We start from the raw sequence: 24,013 nt of genomic DNA, 5'->3' as shown, positions 1-24,013 counted from the left end.
ATTATATGTTTAGAAAGCATCACTGACTTTAAGCCTTGACAGAATGGAAGGAGAAATATGTGAAGAAATCTATTTTAAGAAATAAAAGTATTTATCCTTAGTTTCATAAAAATTAGTGTGCAGTTCAGTACTGTCAGATAACAAAAGTATGGTAAGAATTGCATTTCAAGCAACTTTTATTATAACATTGCACTATTTATTATTTGTTATCTTAATTTCTTCACTCTCCATACTACATATGATAAAAGAAATCTTATACTAACTTTTTTTTCTGGAAATTCACTTAATTAGATGTATGTTGTTATGTACTTGTTTTATTGAGCTGTTAACCTACTTGTGGGGTTAACATCAGAGAGAGAAATTGGCTTTTTTCTCATCTAAACTGGACTGTCAGCTTCTCAAGGGGCTCCTCTGCTTTGTTTTTAAGCCGCCTTTCTTGACAAGTGGCTACTTTGTTCCAGTCCACAGAGGAAAATTCCATGAGAGATCTTGTTGTTGCCCGTACTAAAACTGCATCTTCAGGGTCCTCAAATGGTACTCTGCAAAAAGAATAAAGCAAGTCCATTACCTGAACATTTCCAAACCACTTCAGAACTAATTTACAACATGCACTCTCTGGAAAGTGAAAGTGGCAGTCATGATGACACTAAGAGGGAGGATTTAAAAATATCAAATTTTTGGGAGGTTTTGTTCTACCAAATTTAAGAAAGCAAAACAAAATAAGAAAAGGGCAGAGTCATGGGATTCTATTTGAAAAAGATCATACTATGAATTATTTTAAAAACTTTTATAGTAGACTTAAAAATGGTCCTTTGTTTTCAGTTTTTTTCCTCCACAAAAGTTATAATTGCATACTTTTAATGCTCTGATTCAATGGACATGATTCAAATGATTTGGTACCCATTCATGAAAATGCACATTTACTTCACTGTGGATCTCTTAACTACTCTACAAATCTCCATTCTCAAGCTCTGAATCCAGATCACTGTGAGCTTGTGTTCATGTATCCTGCCACAGCTGCAGTCTGGGAGAGTAAAGCAGCACTGACAAGGACCCAAAACCTTCAAACTCATACAGTGTTAAAACTTTATCTTGAAAGACCTTATTTCTTAAAGATGTCCTTGTAGTAACACACCTCATAAAAGCCACAGGACTATCTCCTCTGAGTCATGCACTTTATCATGAAAAGGCACCTTACAATGCCTCAGCATTTCCATAAATGAGACTTAAGGCAGCTGTACATCCATTCCATCAATGAGGACTATTAACTGCACTGAAGGCAGGTAAGAATTAATTTTTCAGCAGAAATGAGCTTGATTTTTAAAGAGCTATGCTCAAAGTACTATAAGAGGTAGGTTCGTATTACTTTCTTTAATGCATTTTTCAAATCTTTTCATTTGTAAAGCTACAAAGTAAATCCAGGCCTGATACCTAAAGTTTGTAAATCTACTCTTAAAAAGTTTGCATCTAAAATGTCATCACATTAAAATGCAACCTTTCTCCTGTCTCAGTCGAGATACAGAGGTAAGTTTTACATTTATTTCTGTGATTTTGAAACTGAACAGAATAAAAATAACATCACGTACACACTAAAAAAGTTTCATTCTACAAGTCATAATATTTTCCAGAGAGTGTATTTTTGAACAGCCAGCCAGGAGAACATTTTCTGGGACATAATATGGAACAGCTATTCTGATGCTCTAATACTTTGAGCATGCTTTTTCTAGTGATCAGTGTTTGATCTTACAAATAAATGGCATTTTTATGTACCCATTTCCAAATGTGGAATACCTTTCAATACTAAATTTTGGACAACAAACCTAGTGTAGAGTTGCAGCTATATTGAATACAAACACCTGAAACTTTCAAAAGCTCATTTTTATGGACATTTTCTCTAGTTTGGGTATTTTTTAGGCGTGGGAAGAGGAACTTAAATGCTTCAGAGATGCAAAAGGAAGAAGACAGTGAAATGAAAACATTACTTACTTATTTGTGCTATTTCCGAATTCATGACCTATAACAGAAAGTTCAGATTATGACGTTAATAGCTGTACAGCAATTTGAGTAGCTGAGGATTGATTGCTATCGTGATCCTAAATTGCTTGTTCAAATTAATTAAAAATTAGCACATGCTTTGAAATGTTTAAGATATTATTTTATTAAATTACTATGGAAGGAAGTATTTCCTAGGATTTAAGTGTATGTAGTTTTAAGTTTCTTGTTTTCTATTTCCTATAGAAATAGATATCCAGGCTTTTTTTCTTTCACAGAAAATGATGCCACTGTATATGTATATGATTGCAGAATAAAGACAGCTGTCTGGCTGCCTTGATAATCATCAGCAAAATAAATTATTAAATGTGCTTAAACTATCCTCCTTTTCGCAACCTTTTCAAAATCATTGTTAAATGCACTGCGTTCAGTTTTACTATTTTTTATATTGTGATATATACATTTAAATAAACTTGCTGGTACTTGATTACTTTCCAAACTTCCATCTACACTGTTTAAAATGCTACAATTTCAGTTACCTATGTACAGTGGTGGTTTTTTTATCTTTAAAACATCAAAGAAGCTGATGATATTATATGGGATTTCAAAGTTGGTTCTGGATTGTGATATAAGTCCAGGTGGTATTCACCTGCTTTCTTGTGCCAGGATCGTGCTGTCTTCCAGATGTGAATGTTTCAAGAACTCTAAAAATTGTGTTACATGGTGTTACAAGACATTATTAAATATTCTCAGCTTGGAAAGCATAAAGAGGAATCTGCTTACAAAACCAGGCAAGATACGTACAATTTTGAACACTAGAAGACAATATTTTCAAGAGATTATTTTGTAAAAGCACTAGAGGGCATCAAAACTCTATGATGCTGAGCACTGAGAGTCAGAAATGTTTGAAATGTTTTAAATGTAAGTAAAACTAAACAGAAGACTCATATTGACAAAAAATTTGCCAGTTATCTTTAAGGACAATTCTGTAACTACAGCATGTGATTAGAATTTATCTGCCACAATACTGTCAGTAGAAGGATTCATTTGTTGTCTGCTGCTTCTTCAACTACTTACTTTATGTAGCAAACCAGCTGAGTTCTTGATGCATTTATATTTAATTACTGAAACCAATAATGTTTTATCAGATGAATGAAAAAAACTGTTTCTAATTCAAATGATCTAAAAATGTATGCCTTCCTTTGAGTATTATGAATACCTGAGGGGATTATCAGTCTTCTGGCTGGTTGAGTGCATCTGCTAGATCCCACTGTTGTCCCCAGGGATGTATCTGCTCTCTTCCCAAAAGCTATTGACTGCATGACCCAAGCCCTTTTAGGGTTATAGAGGTGAAGCGCTGACTCCCTTTCTCTTTGTGTAACCACTGTTAAAAAGGGATATAAAAAAAAATTTACTTCATTTCTATCAGTTGAAAAGGCAGCATACAAAAGGTGATTAATATATTTGCAGTTTTTTAATAGTTAAATGTTAATTACACAATTTCATGGCAATTCAAAATGGCAACATAGACTGATATTTTCTAAGGTTTTAGGGTGAATCCCTGTACAATAAAGTATTTTCTTCTGAGTGCCATAGGATCAGAAGTTTTAAATGAAGATACTAAGGAAGCAAGACTTTTTGTGTTGCTTAAATGAGCTCTCCTGCAGAAGTCAGTAACGAACTGGAAGTGTCTTTATGAATTGCAAAAACAAGTCCTGGATTAAGGCCAGTTTAATTCCCATTGGTAAATTACAGAGAAAACCCTAGGAGTGAAATCAAAATAAAAGTTTAAATTTTTCGTGTTTTGCACTTTAAAAGAAATAACTTTAATTTTTAAACAAATAGTTCGAGGCTCATAAATCAGGGATAGTAGCTTAAATTTTATGAATTTTATACTAATCTAGTACCTCAGCTATGGAACAGAAGTCAGCTAAACTTTTAGAACAAGCAACTGGCAATAGCATTTTCAGTTCAGAGAAGTTTTGGAGTCATGGTGTCTAGGGGACCAATTAGGAAGGAACTGCAGTAGTCATGCCTGAAGGTAACAGAACATGAGCACATGTCTTGTGTGGAGACAGCCAGGGCTATGCTGGTAATGTTCTACAGATGGTGAAGAAACTTTGTAATTTTTCAGAGAAATAGTTCACTAAATAGAGAGTCCAGGATACAGCTTGATACAAATGACTGCCTCAAGTCTTAATCCAGGACTGACTACAGTAGAACTGTATTTAGGAGATGAAATCCAGGAAGTTTTATGGAAGTGTTTCTAGACATGTAAATGCAACACGTATTTTTCAGCACATTAAGCTTCAGTCATCACTCCCCAGTCAAAAAGTGATATTTAGTAATAGCCTGACAGATGCGTTAAGCACAAGTGTAACACAAGAGCAAGTGCTCAGGAGAGTGGAGTACCTGTGCATAATGACTGTGAGCAAATGGGCACATGGTTAGATCCAGCAACTCCTCATCAAGCCCTGGCACCTGCTGGGACCCGTCCACCAGCTTTCCTTCAGGACAGCTGCACAGCTTCGAGCACCTGCAGATGTCCTGCATCTGCCTTGCTCAGTTCCCCTTTCATGAAGGTGCTGGTTTTAACTTGCTACTTTCTTACAGAGCTGAGGTAGGACTCGGCTACTTTCTCAGTGCTCTCAGTAGTTTTCAGTCCTGTCAGTCACAGTTCACCAAACACCAGAGACAAAAATCACCAAAGGCGATTTTCTGGGTACATTGTGACATGTTTATAGATTTACTGGTTTAAAATCTGGCTATTCTTAAGACAGATTTTTGTTTTGGTTTGGTTTTTTTCTGTAGAATTTACAGCAGATAAGCTGTGAAATATCTCTTGATAATTTGTGAATATTTATTATATTTGAAAGCTTGATCTGTGTTTATCAAAAAATATGTATATACATCCTTAAACTGTACAGGAATGTGTAGATAGCTCAGGATATCATCCAAACCTAAGTAAGCACACTCACCCATGTGAATATACCAGTCTGAATGCACACAGGTAGGTACACGTTTTTGAGCCCAAGCTTTTAGCTTTACCCATATAGACCAAGATACAAGAAAAAAACAACACAATTTAAAAAGAAAAATAAATCAAAAACATTTGACAAAGTGTTTATGCCATGCAAACTCTTTTTGCTTGGCAAATCGTACAAAAGCCAGGTATCTTGTTAAATTAGTTCTTTTTTTTTCTATCAACAAATGCATGTAAAAGAACAGATAGAATAATTTGACTTATTTGTCCAAACTGGTTAGTATCAAAAGCAACTGTCAATGCATTGTGAGAGAGGAAAGCAATCCTTACATTTCCTGTCAAGGAGCTGAACTGAAGGAAGGAAGTATATCACATAAAGCCGGTAGTCTGGATCATATGCCAGAGGGTTTTGGAATAGGTCTGCAAAATGTATATAGAAAAAAAAGTCACAAAAAACAAACCCACCAAAACAATAACTTTGCAAGGCAGGAAAATTAAAGGTCACTAGGAGTCGAAGACTTTGTACAAAATACCAAATTCAAATTTTTCTTAGGCTGGGTAAACAAAGTAGTCTCTTCACACGTGAAATTATCTAAACAGCGTCTGCAGGAAGTGACTTACTGCAGAATATACAAAATAGCACAGACAAGAACTGAGTAAAGGTGTCATCATGCATTCCAGACCTTTAGAGTTTTTTTTCTATTTTTTAAGATCTACAGAAAAAAAGATCCCTTTGATTTTCTTACGTATTGTTAGGTAATGCCTGTTTTAAATAGCAATGGTCTTTCATGTGTGACAACTTATATGTAAGACACAAAATTGGTAGGAGGATGGAGTTACTAATATCGGATGAGCTTTAGAAGACCTAAGACATTATCAGAACTGATAAAAGGCTGTATCACACAGATACAATATAAAATGCAAATACACAGCCTTCTGATGTTTTGACAGATGATGAGTTTGAAAAGAAACATAAAAGAAAAATGTTTCAGAGGGCCTAAACTCCTGAGAACCTGGGTGCCAGTTGCTTTTCTTGAGACTGGAGATACTAAGCTCCAAAAGCCCATTAGCAACTTGGCTAAAATGTTCAGGTTCACATTACCTGTATAACCAAACCTTTGCAACACAGAGACAGGTATCAACTCTGTGCTGCTACTTTGCCAGGTGTGGAACATTAGCTTCACATGCCAAATCAGTTTGTTTAGTGACAGTGATAACTGAGGCTGATTAAAATAGAAACTGGCTCATTTACAGATGTGCTAATAAACAAGCAAGTGTTGTGGGGTAGGGCCTCTTTTCTCAATAAAAAATATTATGCTTTGTATCTCCTTATACAAATTCTTCTAAGAAAGTAAAAATAATCAGGAGGCTGTCACATTGAGACCAGAGCAGGGGGAAAAAATGTAAATTAATAATCTTTACAACTACTGCTACAGTCTACAGTCATTTGTTTTTCTGAGGTGAGGCTGTGGCTAATACTTGCTCTAGGGTAAAAAAATTATGTCATTTTAGCAGCTAGGGAGAGGAAGATGGTGTTACAGAAGCAAGTAAGAGATGTTAGATGAAAAATGTCTGAAAATATTCCATAGAGATTTGTAAACCACAAGATGCAATTTCATGTTCTTCAGGACAAATACAACTGCTGAGAGGGTTCAATGCTCGATGGGATTTAGCAGGTATTTTGAAGATGCAATAAGGCTGGAATGAGCAGTTGTCCTCTTCTTCATAGAAAACACCTTTTCATGTATTCAGAGGAGAAATTTTATTTTAACTCTTTAACAAATTTTCAAAAATCGCTGTATTTAAAATTAGTAAGACACCCACAAGGTGGCAGCAAAAGAAAGTTCTATTTTAACTTCTTTCCTAGAAGGTGTTAATCAGAAAGAATATTATGTATGTATCTGATAAGTCTGTTCTTGAGTCAAGAAAATATGCTATAGCACTCCAAAGAGAAAGACGTTTCTAAAGAGAAAAAAGATCTCTAAAAGCAGGTATGTTTGGAAGTGGAATAGAATAAAGATTCAAGAGAGATTTTTTCCAAGGCACAAACCAGGTCTGCTTTAAACACTTGTGAATCTGGATGTTCTTGGACAATGTGTCTCTACTCAACAACACTGATTTGTAGGTTTGTTTTAGACAATGTGCATTTTTCTACTACTCATTTTAACAGTAAATTCAACCATTGTACAGATCAAGATGGTTTTGTTTAACAAAACATCTGGGATCAATTCCTGGCTGAGCTATCGACTTTCTTGTCAAGGTCATGCAATTTTAGTTCTACAAATTAGGATAATGCTTTCTTCCTCCACAGTTTTGTCTGTTTTCTCTATTTGGAGTGTAGGAAAACAGTGTGCCTCTGCCACATGGGGCAGAAACATAGTGAACAAGAGAGTTTTCTGAGGTCTAGCAGCAGGATGTTATCAGCTGCAGACAATAAATCAGTTGAGGCAATTTACAGAGTACAAAACAAAAATCTTGGATTCTAAAAGGGAGATGTGAGCACAAGGTGAGCCCATAAAGAAACACTCTGAATCTCCCAAAAGGCTGCAGTTGTAAGCAGCATGTGCAGTAAATCTTTTGAAGCCGACTGTCTTCCCTAGACACCTGATGAAGGATGGTTGTTATGCTACACATCCAGTGAGGGCAATGGCTAAAATCACAAAAGAGCCTTCAGGAAGAAAAATGCAACATTTTGGCAGCTGGATGCTGCTCCTGAAGCGAACAATAATAGTGTGTTTTAATAGTTCTATTGTCCCCAAGAGTTACAAAATAATAAAACATTGTTAAGTATCCAGGAGCTCTATTGAAGGCTAGTAAGTGATTTTTTTTTTTTTTTTTTAAATCAGATTGGCAATAAAAAATATCTACCTCATAACAGTGAGAAGTCTCACTGTTTTTTTTTTACAAAAGTGAGTTATGGGCGCAGCCCTTTTCAAAGCTACACAGTGCAAATTCTGCACCCATTTAATTTTCAATTTAATTTTTATTAATATTGCAAGAAGGCAAATAAATTATATAGTAATACAATATATAGGATATTACTTTTAAATTTTATTTTGTTCATTTACTGATTTTATTTACTTCAAATATGACAGGGCATTTTATTAAACCAATAGAGACCTATTAATTCAAGAATTCATAGTTATGAAAGCCCCTTGAAGCAAACACAATTTTTTTCATGACTGCAAAGATCAAGAAGGAATGACTTTAAAGTTATGGCTATTAAGGTTGTTAAGCTTCTTCCACTGATTACTGTTTACTCATGTACAAATCTTTGAACAACAACTATTTTTTTAATTAGGGTAGATCAGTATATTATATATTGTTTGATTGTTCTTTCAAACACTTCCTTTTCTATGGTGGTGGCCAGTCCAATTTGCATCCAATTTTGGCCTTTGTAACTGCCATTTATAATAACTCAGCAGCACTTTAACTATCTGCTATGTATTTCCCACAGATGGTTGCAACAAGTACAACAAACTTCCTGTGCTTGTTGAAGCTCCTTATTATTTTGTAGAGATAACATTAATTCAAGTGACTGCACCATTCATACACAGGATGTCTCTCCAGACACTGCCTAATCACTTCAAACAACTACATTCTTAAACGGACTAACTTTTCTATCTTGCATATAATGAAAAGAATTTCAATAGTCTGGTTGCCATGACTTATTTTGTTCTTCTTAGTTTTGGTCCAGGGTCAAGTTCAATTAAAAGTTTAATTTTTCATTCTTATTTTCCTTTCCCACAATCAGACATTTCATTTTCTGAATGCTTAAGGAGGTGACATTCTGATATTCACCTCCTTAACCATGTCACCAAGGCACAAAACTTGTTCACTGTCTTCTCCAAGTACTAAGCATTTGGCATGACCTATGTTGACATTCCTTAAGGAATCATGGAAAAATACTGCTTATATTTTCACTTTCAATAGCTTTATAGCATATAATCCTACCTTCCCTGGAGGCTACTTCTTACATTATAATTTGGTGGTGCCAACACTGTCTTGTATAACTTCATTTGAAATTTTAGACATGGTGCTATTTTAATTTTCAGCCAGTGTATCAGAAAGTATGCTCCTTAACAGACATTGTTACAAGAAATACCTAAAGCACATTTATTCTTAAGACTCTAGAAATCCACATTCTGCCAAAAAGATGCAGCAAGGAAGTTCTATAAGCAAGAGAATTAATGAGGCAGGAAGTTGGGTTCTGTAACCTATCACTCACACTCTCAACAGAAATAACACCCATTTTTCAACTCTTTTCACCTCTGTGATAATCTCACCATACTCCTGTGTTCTATTACAAAGAGGCAGCTGTAAACTGCTTAGACACTCTCCAAGCTACTCATCCAAGCTACCGGCAGCCAGCAGCCAAAAAGTTAACTTCTGAACTCACTTAGTAGTTTCTCCTCAGTTGAGGTACTCTTTGTGGAATTTGCATGTCTTAGAGATCTCTTTCTTCTGTCAAATTTGGCTGAAATGGCTAATTAGATTCAAAAGTTATTGGTAAATGAAGTGGAAATAGACAAGAAATGTGATAAGAAACTAAAAATCTACTACTTGCTGTTCTGCAAAATAAAAACAAGGTATTACTTAGAGTTTCCAAGCTTATCATTCCTTTCAATTCCTTCACTGTTTTGCCAAGTTTTCTTAACTCATTGTTGTGAAGAAACAGAATCTGTAATGAACATAAGTGTTTCAGAGCACCTGAAATAAAATGAAAAACAATTAATTGCTCTCATCATAGCTGCCTTTATTAGAACATTATTTTGCTATTGCTGTACACTTTTGGTATTTTAGTTCTCTATCTATGCCTGTGTTTTTGTAACATGTTGTATGAGATGTTAATTAAAACTATAAATTAAAGATATTTCAATATCCTTTTCACCTTTCTAATTTCTAGTCACATCCTTTAAGCACATGCCTATCTTTTTTACATTCCAATTTTTTCCATTTGTCCACATCACCCTTGCATTAACAAATCTGCCTCAACTGCAACCTCTCTTCTACCTCCCTTCATTCCTCCTCTATCCCTGTAATCTTGGTTAATTCACTTCCTTTTACCTTGACCTAATATTACCTTTGCCTCACAAACAATAGTATATCCCTAATACTACCTTTCTCTCACAAATAGTAAATAGTGAATTCCTTAGAAAATATTTCTGTTTCAAGTAATTATTGATGTATTAAAAAGCTATTACAAAATATTGTTTTGACCCAGACTGTGTTCACACCACATCAAGATTAGACATCTCATTTTCCAAATTATATACAGTATTTTATTCACATTTCTCTAGTAATAATACTCTTCTGCTTACCTATATTTTGCTATCATCTGTATTGTCTTTTGTATCCATGCTAATGTCTTTCAAAGATAAAGTTTGTTTGAAATCTCACAGAAACTAAACACCATTTCTCATTCCAGCATTTTACAGGGACAGAAAAAAAACCCCCACATTTAAAATGTCTATAATATTTAGAAATTCATTATGCTTTGGCCTGTTCATTCACAAATTCACAAGTCTGGTAAAGCCATTTTAATCTACAAGGGCAAGCAAAACTAAAATAGAAGTATAAGACAGATGCATTTTTAAAATAAACCAAGGTTGGCAGTAACTTTGCAAAAATATTCTGGTTATAAATTCTCAATATTAAATATAGTCATGTAAGATCAAAAATATTTCACATTTGCCTGACATATAGAAAATAAGATTTCATCCCTTAGACCAGAATAAACACATCACCTTAATGTCACCCAAGTATTCTGAAAAAGTTAAATATCTAATAATTAACATGTATTAATTATGAAGACATAGGAGTGTTCAACATATTAGTTACTTGCTGTCATCCAGTTTTATAAATCTGAATGCAAATACATTCAAATTATATTTTCGATACAGAAAAAAGAAAGTACAGCACTCTCCTCAACAACCTAAAAAGGGAAGATTGGTACCTGATATATCTGTCAGCTCATTATGGTTGAGATAGAGTTCAGTCAAGTAATAGTTTTTGGTCAAGAAGGTTAAATCTTGGATCTGAAATTAGAGTTAAGCAAATCGTTATGTGTCACTGTGAATGTAGTGTTGGAGAATTATAAATGTAGCATCTTGAAAAGGGTTTAACCACAGGTAGTTTCTCATATTTCTGTTTAAGATTCTTGGTTTAAGGATTCTCTTGACAACTGAACCTTCATTAAAAACACTAATTACAAATTAAACAGTACACCCTTAACTAATTTTTTTAACTACAGATTTAATGTTTGTATTTGGAAACAGATTGCCTTGAATGACTGGTCTCCACATTTTCTCTTCCTTCTATTCATATTTGATACCATTTTTATTGTGAAAAGATCCTTGTAGAGCATAATAATTCTATGTTGATTTAAGAATATTCCTGAAATATATAATTGGAATAAATCCAGCATCTTCCTTTTAAGTTATTTTTTCACCAGCAGGTTCAAAGAGCACAAATTTGTTCTAATTTACCAGAAATACCATCTAATCATATTTAGAGAATCAATTAGAGTTACAGAAAAAAAGTCAGTATGTGTATGGGTGTATTCCAAATAAAGAGTTGTCTTCAGTGTATGGGTGTATTCCCAATAAAGAGTTATCTTCAGTTCCTACAGAATCACACCCCCTTGTTTGGAGAAGCTCAATTCCAATACACTTTTGACTCCAGTGCAAGGTAAAGTATCCGCAGTGGGATAGCAAGCCAACCTTTATAATCACTGGGAACTGGGAGTACTAATGGTGCTGAAGTTTCCGTCCTACAGTTTAAATGCAAGAACAGCAAACAGAATTTTATTCCTGACTCTTTGAATTCTGTGATAAAAAGTAATTTGCTAGGAAAGGAATTATTTCAGTCCTTTCATTTTGCCACTGACTCTGAAATAAATGTGCTTTGCTCTGTGCATTAACAGTATCTGAAAACTGGATGGAAAAGCGTAAGACAACTTTTCCACTCCTCTGTACAGTGGTCTTCCATATTTTTGGCAAGTTTTGTTTTTAGAATCATCCAAAGTTTGCTTTTTTCTGATCAAATTATTGAGTACAGAAAAATATGCTCCTCCTATTCAGGCATTTAAGTGAGACTTTTCCTATGAAAAGCCACTGAGTGACTTCTCCACACAAATTATATAGAACAACAGCAGAATGTTCTTTGTTTCTGCTTAGGTAGGAAAGTGAGAATTGTGCAAAATTCCAATTTATTTATTTATTTTTGATCAGCATGATCAGTTCTGCTTAGTCATCAGGCAATTTCTTCTTTTTCTTTAGTGTCCTTTAGCTATATAAGGAAAAGCCTTATTATACCTGTGATTTTAGTTCAACATTTTAATATATCTATACATTTGCTTTTTTCAAAAATAGCTAGAAAAGTACAGATCTTTTGATGAATTGGACATAAGATGCCATATTACTTATGCTAGCCTGGGGCAGAAGATATAGATGTGTTCTGAAGTGACATGGAATGTAAATTTATTTTTTCTGCTGCTCACAGATCTACTTACTTACCTGAGGAAGCAGTTCTGGAGACTTAAGAACTTGGGCTCACTATGAGAGTCATGTAAACTACTGTACCTGTGCAGAGGGAGAAGCTCATTTCACAGAGTTTTATGTCACTCTTGTGTACATGACATCAAAAACGAGCCTCACCTCGACCACCAGCCTGCCAGGAAATAAACTATGCATGTCTGCAAGAATACAAATGAAGAGCCATGCACTTCCTGCAATCCACTCCTGTCCTACAGCCACATCACCCCTCAGTCTGTTCCAAGAACTGCCCACTCTAGCTACACTGGGGACTCAGGAATTAGCACAAAACCTCAGCTTCTTAAATTTACAAAATTTATTAATCTGATATGAATCTAAAGGAAAATAGATTAGCTTATACTTTGTAATGTAAAAGAAAAAAAAAGTTTTCTCCAAATCTGTTATATTTGACAGTTAAGTTAGCCTGGAAATTAAAAGTAATTTATTAGTTTGACAATTATATAATACTTTATGTTAGAAAAAAACCAAAAAATAATAATCAGGGAGTACAGATGCATTGTTCTGCTCTCCAGAGGAATATCTTATTACCTTATTGTTGTTAATCCACAAATACCGTAATCTGCGAAACTGTGCTAGACTTGGGATACTTCTTAGTCCTCTGGTGAATGAAAAAAAAAAAGAGTAACAAATTTCTTAACATTAATAGTGCTTACTAATTTTATAAATATTTAATTTTTCCATAAATAATATTATACAAAAACTAGAAAGGCGCACTTCCTTATAGTTTATAGAAGAGAAAGACACAAAGAAAAGATGGCAGAGACAGTGTAAGCACTCTGCACACCTGCAAGCATAGCAAGGCAGCAGGTGGTAAAGAAACAGGAACAAAATAAGTGATACATTAATTGCTTTTCCATAACAGCATGAGTTATGAGTCTGAGTCACATGTACTTTGCAGTTTGTAGAAATCCTGTTCAGAACACAGAAGGAGAAGTTTGACACCCTGGGGACATGAAGCTAAAAGGAAAACTGCTTTGAAGGTGCAGCAGGGGTGTCCATCCACAGTGCCAGAGAAGCCAACAGAGGACAGACATCAAGCACATCAATGTGCATTTTTTATTATTTTTCATATTAGTGTATATTGTGAATATCTTGTCTTTTTTCCACTCATGCTCTATTCTCACAGACATTAGTACATCCACTGAGACTGAAATGATCTCCCATGTGCTAGTATGGTTTATGTTTATTGTGTATTTGTGTAATTGTGTATCTAGCGCTTTGAGCTTGCTAGTGTACCACAAATAAAAAATTACCTACTGACCAGAAAATATTAGTGAGCTTCCAAGTGATTTTAACTAATTGCTCTTCTTTATTTTCATTGCTATAAATAAATGTTCTTAATTTCCACTAGAAAAATTATACATGACTTTTACCTGACAATTTTGAATTGCCTTAATAAAAATTTCCTTGTGTGTTGCAAGATGAAGGCCAGTGTTTCAGAAAGTAACAGGACTGAAAAAAAATAACCTCATATCATCAAGCTAAAGGTGTGTTTGTTTTCCAACCGTGAAGTCTGGTCTCTATCTTTCCAAGTTGACTTTTTATTTGTTGGGTTGTTTTTTTTCCAACACACCCTCCAGGTACAGACAAAGGGAGGGTGGATGCCTTTTCTCATCTTGCTTTTGCAAATGAAAAGTCTGTCAAAAGCAAACCCTACAAAGTTGAGGTGGTGTACTTTTAGTCCCTTGTATTACTGAAAATCAGATTATCCTCTCATGTTGTTACTGTAAACTGTTTATTTGGCTTCCTCAGATAAGCCATAAAAACTAACCCTGCAAATACATACTTAATGCATCTACTGTCACAAGTAACAAAAAAAGACATTGCTGCAAGTAACAGGGACAAGCAGATGGCTGTTGACAGGACAGCTCCTACTAAGCTCCTATCCAATTCTCCTGTGCATCACTGAACTACATTTCAGGTAGCAAAGCCAAAATTTCTTATATTCTTGGTCATTGCTACTCTATAACTATTTTGCAGTTTTACATTTAATTTGCTTTATTCCCTCTCTAGTAACAGCCTAATCTTGACTATCTCCAAACCTCAGTCTATTGCATTTTTTGTTTTTTTTTTTTTGTTTGTTTGTTTGTTTTGTTTTTTTGGTTTTTTTTATATAAAGGCATTTAATTTGCCCCAGGTAGAGCTTAATTCCTCTAACATTTTAGAAGAGCCTGTCCTTCTCTAGATGCCTTCCAGACTTTGTACATCTTTTATAAACTGATCCTTTTTAGCCTGCAGCACTCCTTTTCTACCTACTGCTAAGTTAATCAGTTTTCCTGGGATGACAGCTTTCGTGTCCAAAATACATTGTTACATGTCCCTTTAATAGTGGTTTAAAATATTAACTCATTCCCTCTTATTTGATTGACTTTGGTTCTTTTTTTTCCATTTTCTTATTTCAGCTAGCAGAAAAATATGTCAAACCAACAGTAAAGGAGGCATGATCTGATACAGAGCTTGGCTGGGGTTCAAGTTTATATAGCCTGATACAGAATAAAAGGAATTCACTTCTACCCAATTATGAAAGAATCCTTCTTGAACCATCTTTACCAAAATGGTTTCATGGGAAGACAGATCACTTCTGTATCTGCCATGTGAACATTTCTTTTTATTCTATACCAAAAACAAAAACAAAAAAAAAACAACTTGAAAGCCAGTGAGGGCACACATTTAAGCATTTAAAACCAGAAAATACACCAATTAAGACTGTATACACAGTCTTAATTCTTTACATGTGTGGTATAATAATTGTATTGTTTAGAAAGTATGTATATATGCACCTTGTAATTTTCTCATTATTTAAACTTCTCCCTTAAATTTTACCTTTTTTTTTTTTCTTTCTAAAATGCACGTTTGAAAAAAATTTGGCAGTAACTACATGTTTTATCTCACAAAGCATCAGATGCTTTCTCGATGTAAATCAGGAGATGTGATAAGGAATTTAAACATATCAGTGAGCACATTTAGGTTTTCAAGACCATATGATTTCCACTAAAAACAGACTAGACCACACTGAAATCCCTTAATCCCTTAACACCTCTTTTATTTTTTTTCACTCATTGGACCAGGAGACCTTGAAAACCTTGTCCCTCAATTATTAAACTACATTAGTTTTCCTATATGCTATCAACACTGTGAGCAATGGATGCAGTTGTGAGGCTGCAGACAGGTATGCAATACTTGGAATTGTGCCCTGGCCAGAAATTCAAAGTACGCTTTCCCAAAACTTTGAAGTATGTCCTGTCATGTATCCATCCCTCTATGGCAGCCTCTCAGCATGTTCATACTACAACATACACTTATATCAGCCTAGATCACCCACAGGTTCATGAAAGCCTTGCCTTCCTTTACTTAGCACGTCGTCTTCTCCTCATCTGCCCTACATCTCAAGCTGTTTCATAAAGGTCCCAGAGGAGATCAGCTCTCTCATCAGTACTGCCTGACCAAAATAAGTGTTCTTGTGCTTGTGTTCACTTCATGTTGCCCTGCCCTCCCTTCAGCTCTTAACAGTACAGATGCAGGTAATTTGAAAGGTGGTACCACTGAGTTTTGCCATTGCAGTAACGCATTTCTTCAGGGAGGTCAGAAATTCGGCAGTTCTTAGACTGGGCAGGTCCCATGTTCTTTCATTTGCCTTCCTGTTATTCCTTCCACCCAGCCTTACAAGCCTGTTAGAACAGGCAGAGATCAGCCCATCAAGTCTCATTCCTCTGCTCCCCATGGCAGAAATTCATGTACAACTCTGTGAACTCACAGACCCTCAAGCAACTCTAGGTTGCTGGAGAGAGATTGTGTATCTAGAGATGAGGCTGTTAGTTGTGAGCACAGTGCTGCTGTGTGTTGGTGCACCTTCACCATTTCTTCGTTCACAACATGTATGGACTATGTAACAATATGATTTACTGGTATTTCACACATAAATGATGTTCAGGGAGTTCCTGATACAGAAAGCACTATGAAAGATTACCATTTACTGCATGCTCTACTTTTACTAAAAGTCAAAACAATAAACATTTTACTTACTGTCTAGCCAGATACAGTGCTACGACATCCACATTGTTCTTATAGCCACAGATCTTCAGCTGGTTTTCTATTGCCTGACAGTATACAGCACGTTTGTCAGAATAATATGTTGCATCACTATGGATTCATTACATTGTAACATATGTGAACTCAGTGTTTAAAGTAATGTGCAGACTAGAATTAATTCATGTATCACAGCACCTTGCAAACTGTAACACAGTCTAAGAGAGATAAAGAGATATTAAATTTCCAGTTTCTATTTTAAATTGATAAAAACACTCTGGTGATTAGGCTACACATACACTAATCTTCCTTTCCTGTGGAGAATCATAGTTGGTAGACATGAAATTAGAAATTAATGTATGTTAACTGGAGAATGGGCTTCTCACTCACATCAGCTAACCCAGTCCTTGTGATGAACAAGTTAACTTACTTTGCATTACAGTTGCAACTTCATTTTATGAAGCTTTAGTTTAAAACTGCACGACCTTCTAAAACTCTGAAAACTCTGCTTGTACACTAAACACTGAAAAATGCAGACATAATTTTTTATTTTCAGAGTATATTACTGGTGTGTCGTAACTTGCAAAAGCAACAAAACCCATTAACATAAGAATTATGGATCTCTCTTACTAGTGACTGATAAAAACTAAAATGTGTATTAGAAAAATGAGTTTAATACATCAGCTATTGTGCCCAGCATCATTATGATCATTACTGTTTAAAACACAAAATTGATACAAGTACAAAATGGCTTGGAAGCACTGACAGGCATGTCTAGAGTGGCCTGTATTGGCTGCAAAACCACTCCAGCGTGTTCTGGGTGTAGTAAACCTACACAAAATAACTTGCAAATGTGTGGGACCCGTGGCACTCTGACCAAGGCGGGCAGGCACTCGCAGGCCGCTCGTTCCACACAGACTGTGTGGGATCTTGCCTTTTTTTCAGAACTCGGCACGGCCAGCTGTCAACTGCAGCCGTAGGGTAGAGGAAAGATCTGGCATAAATGGCCACAGTTTTGTTTCTACAGGTGCAAAATCCGCCCACAGAACACCAAGTGATCCCTGGAGAAACGCAGCCGTGCGACACCCCAAGCGTGCAGATGGCAGGCCCCGGCACGGCGGGACACACGGCTGGGGAGCGCCGAGTGACAACGGCGAAGTCACACCTACGGCAGAGAGCACCAACCCCGCGTGTCGCGTTCCACAGGAGCGCTGTGCTCAAATATTCCTATTTCGCATAGTCCGTTATGCGATATCTCATCCCCTCCCCACCCTGGAGCCCCGTCCCTGTCAGCGCCGGCTCTCCGGCGGGGCCCGCAGGGCTCAGGCGTGCTCAGCCGCCGCCCAGGAAGGCCAGGAAGGACCGCTCCGGCTCCCTCGGAGGATCCGAGCCGTTCGCTACCGTCCCGGGGCCGGGCAGGGGAGCCGAGCGCCTGCCGCCACCGCGGGAGGACGGAGCGCGCCTCGCCTCGGGGTGGGGTGGCGGTGCCGAGCAGAGCGAGAGGACGAAGCCCGGCCCGCTGGGGCCGCTCGGCTGCTCCGGGCCAGGCCGGGGCGGGCCGAGGGGAGAGGAGGGGCCGCCCCCGCTCACCTGCCCGCCGGCCGTGGCGGACGCCGCCATCTTAGAGCCCCGCTGTGGGCGGCCGCAGGGCGGGATCGCGAGACGCGGGCTGGGCCGGGCCCGGCCGGACTCTGCTTTCAGGGCCGCGACCCCGAGCGCGCCCCTAGAATCACGGAATCAGCTTGAGAAAGTACCTCTGAGATCATCAAATCCAACCCATGACTGATCACCGCCTCAACTAGATCATGCCACTGCCTGCTACATCTAGTCTTTCTTTAAACATCTCCGGTGACTCCACCACCTCCCCGGGCAGCCCATTCTAATGTCTAAGCGCCCTTTTTGCGAAGAAATTATTTCTTCCTCTGGCACAGTTTGACACTATGTCCTCTGGTCCTGTCAGTGGTTGCCTGGGAGAAGACTGATCTCCGCTGACTGGTACAGCCTCCTTGCTGGCAGTGTGGAGGGCAATAAGGTCTGCCCTGAGCCTCCTTTCCTCCAGGCTAAACACCCGCAGCTCCTTCAGCCGCTTCTCATCAGACTTGTGCTCCAGAGCCTTCACCATCTCACTTCCCTTCTCTGGACACGCTCCAGCACCTCAGTGTCCTTCCTGAACTGACGGTCCCAGAGCTGGACACAGTAGAAATGGTGTAACAGTGCAATAGGAGCCCCAGCCGGGGCGTGGATCCAGACAGGCCTTTGTGCTGGGGAAGGAGCTGGATGGCGAGCGAGGGGTACCCACACCGGGAGCCAGGGCTCGGGCAGGGCCAGCAACCAGGACCCCGGTGGGCAATAGCTAAGGGGAATTGGGAGAGGCCTCTGATACCTCTGGGCTGTCTCCTGGATCATATTCGCTCACAACTCAGAAAACGTGGGGGGGATTTTTATTATTTTTTTTTTTTTAAATTTAACTATATTTGTGTGGTTTCTTTATTTTTAAGCCCAGATCCTATGTCCATGTATGTATATCACAGAATCACAAAATTAATTAGGTTGGAAGAGATCTCTGAGATCACTGAGTCCAATCTTTGACCAAAGCCCACCATGCCCACTAGACCACGGCACTAATTGCCACACCCTGTCTTTCCTTAAAAACTTGTCAGGGACTGAGATTCCACCACCTCCCTGGGCAGTCCATTCCAATGTCTAATCACCCTTTCTGTAAAGAAATTCCTCCGAAATACTGTCACTTTTAAAGAAAACACTTGTGCATTTAATTTACAGCTAATTCACACCGTATGTATTACTCCCTTGCAACTTGCAAATCACCTTGGTGCCTGAGAGCCCCTCTCCCGTGCCGGCTCCTGGAGTGGGCCCACTGCTGCGACAGTGCTTTGGATTGAGTTTGGCTGTAAAGGAACACAAAATGTTTATGACATCCACATGTGCAAGCAACTGTTGCCATGTTGCTATTTTTATAACCATTTTACTGCATAGCACAAGCTGAAGAATAGAAAAAGCCATTTTCAGTGTGTGTGTGTGCACGCACTCATGTGCAAGTAGGACAATAGAAAATGTTTGATCAAGCTACAATAAAAATATATCTGAAAACTTGGAGCTTTATTTAGAATTTAATTTACGCCGAGTACTCAAGTTAGCAGAAATAGTCACTGTAAATTATGTGTAACTGATATACAAAGAACAAGAGTTGTGTGTGCAAATATATGAATAAGCTGTCCCTCATGGAATTAATTATGTGCATGCCTTTGCTTGTTCAGACCACTGAAGCTAGATGTAGTGTGTATGATGGAAGAATGGAACTACAGGACAAGTATTATATTGCAAATATCTAATTTTCAAGGAAAAAATTCTGTGGGTGGCTTCCATTTCAGCTAGGTAGCTTTAAACAAATAGAAACCTCAAATAAGAAAACTAGACATGTTAAAGGTATAAAACTGACAAGAGAAATTCCTTTAATCCCTTATTTTAGCTTCTGAAAATACCTCTAGGGTATTTAAAATCATGAAAAGAGGAATTGTAATGGGGAAGAAGAAACTGGTACAGAGTCCTGTATTTTTTTTTCATTTGACATTTAAGTTCAGTGTTTTCAATGAACAAGATAGAGCTACCAGTTTAGAATTGTGAAAGGCGAGGTAGTTATTAAAGTCATGTTTAATAATAAAAGTAATTTATCAGCTAATCCAATTAACATGATAGGACAAGAAAAATTAATAATTAAGCATGGGAAAAGAGAGAAAGAAAGAGGGAACCTCTGGAAGGTATTTTCTTGTATTTCCTCATAGAGGTGTGATGTACGTGGGGTGAGGGATTTTTTGGATATGTTTTGGGGTTTTGAGGTGCTTGTCTGTATTAGTAACTAGTAGCTACAGACTTAATCTGGATGATTAAATAGAGACTGTCTCAGACTCAGTAAAACTAATATCTATATCTTTCTGCTTTTGCAAACTGGTTTTTAAAATCTCCTGTGAGTTTAAAGGAACTTGGACAGAAAATGAATATTTTTTTATTCACACTGAACTGTCACCATATTTTACGCTGGCTTGGTATTGTTTGGGTTTTTTTCCAAAATACATAGCCTATCACTTGTTTATTACTATTCCTGAATTGCTGTCCATAAGTGAACAAATGATCATTTTTCCTTTGGGTTACTAAGAATAATGACTGACTTGCTATACATATTTTTTGAAAAAAATTCTCATATGTAGTAAAAATACTTAATGTGCTTATGCATGGATAAGCAGTTGCAACAGGACAACGTGACCTTATAGTATATGATAACAGAACATAGAAACAGAGGAAAGCACAGACAGATCTGCTTTTACTGACAAAGGTGATAGGGCAGAACAGGAGGTTACTGATTTTGTAAATCATCATGGTACAGGTGCCTTGGGAAGTGACACCTTTTGTTCCCTACAGAAGCCTCCTGGTATGTCCATGCTTCAGCCACACACCAAGGTTATAGGAGATTGTCATCATATTGCTTTAGAGACCTTATTATAGATGGATTTTCTAGGGATAATAAAATTCAGATTAAACCTGATTTAAAATATAAAATGTCTGTTGGAGGCCTTTTCCGCTGCCCATGTTCTTCCCCATCTCTGAGGGAAACTCTTCTGTGGAAGAGTCCTATCACAGTCTAGCAACTGAGACTTGGGCAATAATGATTTGATGTGCTAAATCATTCTGCCATTTTTTTTTACTTCCCAATGATTTTGACAGTACTTTACTGAAAAGCCAATAGCACAATAGCTTTTTGTAACTTAACCTGTTGTTCAATGGCTGTGAAAGATGAAACATACTAAAACCAATGCCTAATATGTGATATTTTTAATCACCAAAGTCTACAATCTTCAGAATTCAGCTATTTTTTGTCTATGATATTAGAAAAGATACTGTGCTGTATGGCTTTTCCACAAGGGTATTTTTAAAAACTGCATCTACATTTTATAGACTCACTTAATTTACATTGGAAGGGATTTCTGGAGGCCATCTTCTCCAACTCCCCAAAGAAAGTAGATTCAACTACAGAATTATTTTCCATCTCACATGTTTGTGTACTTCTGCTACTTATAGAACATCCATCAAAGAACAAAAGCACTATCTGGGACAAATTTAAAATTGCCTGTGTTATACTAAAGATACATAAAAATTAGTACAATTAACTTGTTTTTGAGGTTATTAAGTACATTTCACCTGGAAAGTGAAATGCAAAATATTCCAGATAAATGCGTATTTCCTTTTTTTCTTCTTGTAACCGGAAATATGTTATCAGTGTTTATCAGGTGAAAGCCAGAAGCCTGAGGAAAGATGAGTAGGATATCCCACCTGCATTCCAGCTATTGCTCCAGAAGAGTGCAGTTCTTTCGTAGGTCCAGTAGCTGCAAGCCCTGTGCAGATGTTTCAAATACTCAGCTCTGTCTAAAGCATTCAGGAATTTGAATCACTTTTCTCACTCATGCTATTAATCTTGCTGATGGCACTGATAACATCCCAGCGACCCTTTAGCATGTTCAGGAGCAGAATTTGGGGAGGTGGTTTTTTGGTGTGTGTGGATTTTTTGTTTGTTTGTTCTTGTTTGTTTTTGAATAAATAACATAAAGTTGATCATATATCTAAACAGTTCAGACTATTTTCAGTTTGAAGGTAATGATTAACTGGAATGGTTAGACGGCTGCCTTGGAAACATTATTTAATTTTTCTAGTAGTATGTGTAATATAAATTAATGTATTATACACAATGGTGAGTGTAAGGAAAGAAGATAAAACAGTCCAGCTGCAACCTATAGCAAAATTGTCCCAACAGACTGCATCATATGAATGAACCACCTTGTTTGAATCCAGCTTCATTCTGACTTGACAACTGAATACTACCCTGGAGAATAAAGACCAATGTGACAAGCCTGCTGGAGAGGAGGTCCAACAGGTTTATAAATACTCTGTCTTATTTTTCTATCATCACAATTTGGACATATCTTTCATTTCAAAATAACCAACTCTTAACTTTGTCTCCTGGCCATTCTGCATGCTGGAGTGTTGCTGCAGGACGGCTTCCAAGTCTCATCAACAGTCAGGAAAGAAGTAACTGTCTGCTCCAGCTCTTTTATGGGTATGTAAACAACATTCTGCAAACAACATCCTTATGGCAAATTATCCTACTACACTAGTTCAGAAATGTACATCCTAATCTTCATCAAAATGTTGTATGTGCACTTCCATGATGATTTATAGCTATTCTAATATATATATGAATATATATATGCATATATGTATATATAAATATACTAATATTGATGGGTTTTTTTCATAAAAACATATCATGTCATGTATGCTTAAAATTTTTAATATTGCTTCCTAACAAAGTTGACTACCTTAACCTTTAAGTAGTAAGAGTTTTCTAGAAGAATATCTGCAGACTTCTCTGCAAGTTGAAGTCAATACTGTTCTTACTGATGACTGATCCTGTGTCCCTATTAATTCAGACAATTCTCTGTCAGGGAGCTGTTTTGTAACCTGCAGATACTGATAAAAGCCCTTAACTTTTAATTTTCAAATAATATTTAATAGTGAAATCTGCCAATGTAATTATCAGATGTAAATTTCTGGTGTTCTGTCTTTTTAATATGTTGACAACGAGATTGTGCTTATATGGTGCAAGACTGAACCACACAGAGATGCACAAAAGCAGTTCTGACTCAATTTCCTTGGGTGTTGGAGGGTCCATATCCATTGCTTACCCTAAACACTCTCTGTGGAGCCAGGAGGGTTTAAAGAAAGTGCTCAGAGAGCATAAGCAAGCATTCCCAATAACAAGTGTTGTAATTTAATTGGTCACTTAATGCCATGAAGACACTCTGTGTCCTGTGCCAAATTCATACATAATATTAAATAGATACAAATGATTATATGCAATACAAAATAAAACTAAAGTCTGGAGAAGAGTTTGAATTTATACATGTAAGAACTTGCATGTACATTCATTCAAGGGAAAAGGAGTGCAATCTTAATACTAGCACTCTTAAAATTATTATCTGAATTATAAAAAAAATTCTTTACTTATATAGTACTGATCATACATAGCAATCTAATATGGGATACATTATGTCTCTTGGTTACCTGGCACTGAAATTGGTTCTTCATGCGTTCTGTCTTGGGAGAAACCGACTTATCTGTCTCACTGATTTGATATTTTGATCTCCTGTAACTGTTGTTTAGTCTATCAAAGCTCTACTGACCTTAACTCTGCGGATTAATTACTTGCACACTATGTTACTACTACTGTTCTAATTCTACAACCATATACTCAGTACTGTACCTAGGCTAAATCTAGTAAAACAGGGTCAAATGACTTCTGGACACCATAGCAGTGCTTCAAAGGCAAGTAATGGATTAATTCTCAGTTGTCTCTTAAATTTTTGTACATGGCAAAAGCCACCATTGC

The 24,013-nt window shown here is 36.9% G+C and overlaps 1 protein-coding gene across 2 annotated transcripts; it reads right to left on the bottom strand.

Moving 5' to 3' along the window:
• Window positions 1–158: 158 nt before the first annotated feature.
• Window positions 159–18,208, bottom strand: LRRC72 (leucine rich repeat containing 72). Of its 2 annotated transcripts, XM_015617283.3 has the most exons (9): window positions 18,148–18,208; window positions 16,555–16,628; window positions 13,060–13,129; window positions 10,932–11,013; window positions 9,572–9,685; window positions 5,306–5,395; window positions 3,212–3,376; window positions 1,987–2,014; window positions 159–539 (listed from the first exon to the last, which is right to left on the bottom strand). In XM_015617283.3, exons 1-9 carry the CDS (start codon window positions 18,175–18,177, stop codon window positions 374–376), a joined length of 819 nt encoding a protein of 272 aa, XP_015472769.1. In that variant the 5' UTR covers window positions 18,178–18,208; the 3' UTR covers window positions 159–373. The 2 variants fall into 2 exon arrangements, with proteins under 2 accessions (XP_015472769.1, XP_015472771.1); XM_015617285.3 differs by lacking the exon at window positions 9,572–9,685 and having other exon boundaries at window positions 18,148–18,206.
• Window positions 18,209–24,013: the final 5,805 nt, after the last annotated feature.

Source organism: Parus major, chromosome 2 (assembly GCF_001522545.3).
Source record: "Parus major isolate Abel chromosome 2, Parus_major1.1, whole genome shotgun sequence".
Classification (NCBI taxonomy): Eukaryota; Metazoa; Chordata; class Aves; order Passeriformes; family Paridae; genus Parus; species Parus major.
The sequence above is the reverse complement of the archived record's forward strand: the minus strand, read 5'-3'. Positions and strand labels throughout refer to the sequence as shown.